General features: G+C 37.9%; 1 protein-coding gene across 1 annotated transcript in view; it reads right to left on the bottom strand.

Annotated features, from left to right (window-relative positions):
- Window positions 1-6,000, bottom strand: part of LOC106087844 (probable 2-oxoglutarate dehydrogenase E1 component DHKTD1 homolog, mitochondrial) — a 71,848-nt gene that overhangs the window by 42,257 nt on the left and 23,591 nt on the right. The window contains exon 2 of the mRNA XM_059362858.1: window positions 684-807. Coding sequence (XP_059218841.1) covers window positions 684-807 — 124 coding nt within the window. The remainder of the gene's footprint in view (window positions 1-683; window positions 808-6,000) is intronic.

Here is a 6,000-nt window from a genome sequence, read left to right as displayed (position 1 = left end):
TTCTGTCTATCTAACTACTGTTGGTCTGACATCTGTTTGGCTCTTAGTCAGTTTGTTAGTATGCTTTCCTATCCATCCGTCTGTCTGTCGGTCCCTCTCTCCGATTGCGTGTTCATCCGTTTGTGCTACATTTCATAGGTTTAATTTTTTGTCCGCCTTTTTGTCTGCCTGCTTGTTTTCCTTTAAATGTTCTCCTCTCTTCATTTCCCCATCCGACAATGCACTATATCATGTTTATCTAAAACTTGAGTTCTTTCTACGGCTAAAACCACTGTTAAGAACATATAGTCAACATTTCCTCCACAAACCACGAATAATGTAAAAAAATTCTGAAACAGCAACAAATAAATCTATTTTATTAACAATTTCTTTGGCTACCAAGAATTAAGGAGGGATGGGGACGAATGTCTTAAGCAACCAAAGAAAAAACACAAACTTTTGGCCGACAAGGACATTATTTCGGCTGTAAGGAAATAATGAATGAAGCTACTGCGATCACAAAGACATCGACAATGACGCTGCTGTTTTCTTATTTGGCGGTATCGCCTTTAGTTGTGGTTATGTTTAAATCTGAATGTATGCTAAGTTTGTTTGGTTTTTGGGCAAAAGCAAAGCTAAACATTGTCTTCGTCTTTCTCTTTATGCCTGCTGCTGCTTCTTTGCCTTTCTGTTTGCTTTATTACCTTTGTTGACTTTTAATGCTGATGGGATTTACTGCTGCCAATTTGTGGCCATATTTGCGATAAGCTTCCACCCAACGGTACACATTACCTTGGGCATATCTGGACTGTACCACCTCATCCGGTACTGCATGCCATAGTCCCACCAAACAAATGTTGCCAGTCATCGGAGTTGTTGTTCCACAGTAGCCACAGAATTCAAGCCCGAACCACAGTGATGGTGCGGTTATTTATGCAAAGAAAGAAAAATAAAATGAAACGAGAGAAAGGAAAAAGTATGACCATCAATATTGGAGTGGGATGGAGTGGTTCGGTGTTGAGTCGTAAAAAATGTGTAATGGATGTATTAATCCTATGGTCCATGTATAAATGTTGTATTCTACTGAGCATGGAATTAATAGTTGGCCTGGTCTTGGTGTTGGTGCTGGTGGTCATGCAATTAGTCAATGATGTATGATACAGTGAGTTTTTTTTTTATTTTGTATTTCGTAGTAAAAATAAATAAAACGTGTGAAGGTGAGATAAGGCAATGATAATGATATTATAAATTAGCTAATCATTTGGGGGAAAAAACATTTTCATTAATCCAAAAATTCCATGGAGTTAGATTAAATGTTGTATGCCCCAGACGATAAAGAGCAATTGCGAAGCAATGTCGGAGAACAAACAAGTAAAAGCGTGATAGTTTCAACCTGGCCGAAGCTTATACCCTCCACCATGGATCCCACTTGTCGAGTTCTTTTTGCCTGGTATTGCTTTTTAGGCATTTGAATGATAATGGATAAGAACTGCTATGCTATTGGAGTAATATCAAGTTATGGTACGATTCGGACCATAATAGAATTGAATGTTGGAGACCATGGTAGCCGATTCGGATAAGAATTGCACCCTTTTCAAGAAGCGAAATCGGGAGATCGGTTTATATGGGCGCTGTGTCAGGCTATAGACGGATACGGACCATATTTGACACGTATGTTGAAGATCATGTGGGAAACCGTTGTACAAAATTTCAGTCAAATCGGATAAGAATTTCGCCCTCTTAAGAATTATAATCGGAGATCGGTTTATATGGGAGCTATATGAGGTTATGAACCGATTTGGACCCTACTTGGTATAGTTGTAGCGAGACAAAAACCAGTCAAAAGGCGTTAAGTTCGGCCGGGCCGAACTTTGGATACCTACCACCTCGGGTATATATGTATACCACCTTTCGTCATAACCCGGTAAAAAATGCATAATTTATGCCCCCATAGCAGCTTTATCGAAATATGGTCCGATTTGGACCAAATTCGACACGAATATTGATTGGTTCAATAAGTATAAGTAATTGTTGAATTTTGTAGAACAAAATATTGGTCTTTTGATTGCCATATTAAAATATACACCTATCTAAATCATATACGATACGGATGTCGAAAAGCCTAACATAAGTCACTGTGTCAAATTTCAGCAAAATCGGATTATAAATGTGTCTTTTATAGGGTCAAGACTTTGAATTGACAGATCGGTCTGACCCAAATTTCGGCGAAATCGGACAATAAATGCGCCTTTTATGGGCCCAAGACCTTAAATCGAGAGATCGGTCTATATGACAGATATATCCAAATCTGGACCGATCTGAGCCAAAATAAAGAAGAAGAATATTGAAGGGCCCAACACAACTCACTGTCCCAAATTTCGGCGAAATCGGATAATAAATGCGCTTTTTACGGGCCCAAGACTTTAAATCGAGAGATCGGTCTATATGGCAGCTATATTCAAATCTGGACCGATCTAGACCGAATTAAAGAAGGATATCGACTGGCCTAACACAACTCACTGTCCCAAATTTCAACAAAATCGGATTATAAATGTGGCTTTTTTGGGCCAAAGACCCCAAACCGACGGATCGTTCTATATGGGGGCTATATCAAGATATAGCCATCATCGAATTTAAACTGCTTATGGACAAAAAAAGAATCTTTGCAAAGTTTAAGCTTAATATCTCTATTTTAAAAGACTGTTGCGTGATTTCAATAGACAGACGGACAGACGAACGGACATGGCTAGACGTCTTAGATTTTTATGCTGATCAAGAATATATATACTTTATAGGATCGGAAATGAATATTTCGATGTGTTGCAAACGGAATGACAAAGTGAATATAGCCCCATCCTTCGGTGGTGGGTATAAAAACAAGTAAAAACGCATTAAGTTCGGCACGGCCGAACCCATGGATATATTTACTATCAAAATTTATATTACAGCACTACTATATCCATATTAATATCCAAATATAGACCGATCCTAATCATATCTGGTTCAGGTGGCGAGAAGACTCCTGATATCCAACCCAAATATAGTCTGATCGGGACCCTATTTGGATTGGATATAAGGAGTCTGAAAGCAGCTCACTGTTTAAAATTTCAACAAAATTGGAGGATAAATACGCCTTTTATGGTCTTTAGACCCTAAAGCTGAGGATCGGTCTCTATGGCAGCTACATGTAAATATAACCCGATCTGGACCATATTCGGAACAGATGCTGGGAGTCTTGAAACAACTCACTGTTCCAAATTTCAGAGAAGTCGGGCAATAAATACGCCTGTTATAGGCCTAAGACCCAAATTCGGCATATCGGACTATATGGCAGCTAAATGTAAATATGGTCTAAAATATACACCATATTGGGGTTGGATGTCGAGGCCTTTACTGCAACTCACTGTTTCAAATTTCAGCAAAACCGGAGAATAAGTGCGTCTTTTATGGTCTTTAGACCCTAAAGCTGAAGATCGGTCTCTATGGCAGCTATATCTAAATATAGCCCGATCTGGACCATATTCGGAATAGATATTGGGAGTCTCGATACAGCTCACTGTTCTAAATTTAAGCTGAGTCGGGCCTACAACCCAACATCGGGCCTAAGACGCTGTTATAGGCCTAAGACCCAACATCGGCAGATCGGTATATATGGCAGCAATATCCAAATATGTTCCGATCTGGAAGGTTTTTGGCTCAGATATCGATAGGTCTTATAAAACGCACTGTTCTGAATTTCAGCAAAATCGGGTACTAAGTGCGCCTGTTATAGGCCTAAGACCTTAAATCGGCATATCGGTTTATATGACAGCTATATGTAAATATGGTTCGATGTACACCATATTCCTGTCGGATGTCGAGGCCTCTAGTACATCTCACTGTTTAAATGCGGCTTTTATGGTCACTGGATCCTATAGAGAAGAGTCTCTATGAGAGCTATGACTAAATATAGCCCGATCTGGACCATTTTCGGGAGTCTTGATACAACTCACTGTTCCAAATTTCACAAATAGTCGGATAATAAATATGCCTGTTATAGGCCTAAAATACAAAATCGGCAGATCGGTCTATATGGCATCTATATCTAAATATGGTCCGATGTGGCCCATTCAAGAACTTGACCTGCGAATGGAAGTAATACGAGTCAATATCACAATTTTTAAAGACTGTAGCGTGATTACAACTGACGGACACACGGACATAAATCGTCTTAAAATTTTACGACGATCCGAAATATATATACCTTGTAGGATAGCAAATGGATATTTCGATGTGTTGCCTATCCTAAGGTGGCGGGTATCAAAACAAGTAAATGCGTGTTAAGTTCTGCCAGGTCGAATCTTATATGCCCTCCACCACGTATCGCATTTGTCCAGTTCTTTTTACGCTTTTCTTTATAAGCAGAAACTAGAAATAGATAATGAGAGGTCATAACGAGAAATTGAGTTTTTATATGCTTGGATAAGAATTGCGCCCTTTAGGAACTCAAGAAGTATGTTCGAGAGATAGGCTTTGAGGGGAGCTACATTATGTTTTGGACGGATTCGGACCATACTTGGCACATCTGTTGAACGTCATAGGAAGAGCCATCGTGCAAAATTTTTAGCCACATCAGATAAGAATGGCGGTTTTTAAAGGCTTAAGAAGTATAATCTGTACGGCCCGATTTACAGTCTCAACTGACCTAAATCGATATTCGAGATAGTATTTGTGTAAAATTTCAGGAGCCTAGCTTTACTGCTTCAAAAGTCAGCTTGCTTTCGACAGACGGACGGACAGAATGAGGGACATTACTAGATAGATCAAGGATATAAATGCCTTATGGGGTCTGAGACAAATAGTTGAGGTGTTGCAGATGGAATGATGAAATGAGTACACCCCCATTTTATGGTGGAGGTTATAAAAATATGACGAATTTATGTATAAATATAAAATTTCTAAAAAAATATCCAAATAAATTTAATGTTGTCAAAACTTTCTACGGAAATTACGGTGACTTTTAGTACAGAAATAGAATTGAAACTAAATTTTAATTAAAAATTCATTTACTGAAGTTTCTTCGGCAATTCAGCGTTTGAACTTTAATATTTAACTTTGTTTTCCCATAGACATTTCTCTTCTTCTGCTACAGCAAATTCCTGAATTTTTTTAGTCTGTAGTTATTCCATTGAAATATTCTACCACAAATAGTTCAATCAATTGTTAAACTGATAACGTCCTTTAAGCAAAAGAAATGTCTTTGCTAAAACTATTTTTTCTAAAGGTTTTGTATGCTCAAAAGTCAAGGGCCATGCTGCAGGCCAAATACATACATACATATAGGGAATGCCAGTCTATTGATTATGTCCTAAAGGGCAATGCCAGCGACGACAACGGAGGCAAAAGGCTCGGCTTAGCCATCATTGTGACACATATTCCCACATAAATGGCAAAAAGCCTGGAGTTTGATTAATCCAAAACCATCGAAAGACACAATTGTGATGTCAAGTATGTCAAGGAGATTACTAGGAGTGTCTTTGTATGGGCGTGTGTGTACCTTTTAGTGCATATGTGCCCCGTACATAGTTGTAAATACAATGGTAAATTTGTATATAAACAAGCATATGGATATTAGGGTGGTCTATAAGGATATTCAAATCCGTAGATGTAAATAAAATAAAATTTCAAAGAAGATATCAAAACAAATCAATAGTTTTTTGATATATCACTTATCCCTGATAGTTTCAATTATTTCAAAAAAATTACACTTTTTAACCAAATATTTGCAATTCTTCGCCTAATATAGACATTCTTTTGATTGCTTTATTTAATCCTTTTTGTGGTCCTTTCTTCTTGAGTTGAGTCATAAAAGCATTAAGAAGAAATCTTGTTCCCATTGCCAAGTCATTGGCAAGTCTATGATTATCGACATTTCAAAGGACAAACAGGGTATTGAGTGTTGAACAGTGTTGTCATTGGGCATAAAGATTTTTTAAATACCATTATAAGGTAATAACGGTGATGCAAAGATCAGCATTCGAA

This window comes from Stomoxys calcitrans, chromosome 2 (assembly GCF_963082655.1).
Source record: "Stomoxys calcitrans chromosome 2, idStoCalc2.1, whole genome shotgun sequence".
Taxonomy (NCBI): Eukaryota; Metazoa; Arthropoda; class Insecta; order Diptera; family Muscidae; genus Stomoxys; species Stomoxys calcitrans.
The sequence above is the reverse complement of the archived record's forward strand: the minus strand, read 5'-3'. Positions and strand labels throughout refer to the sequence as shown.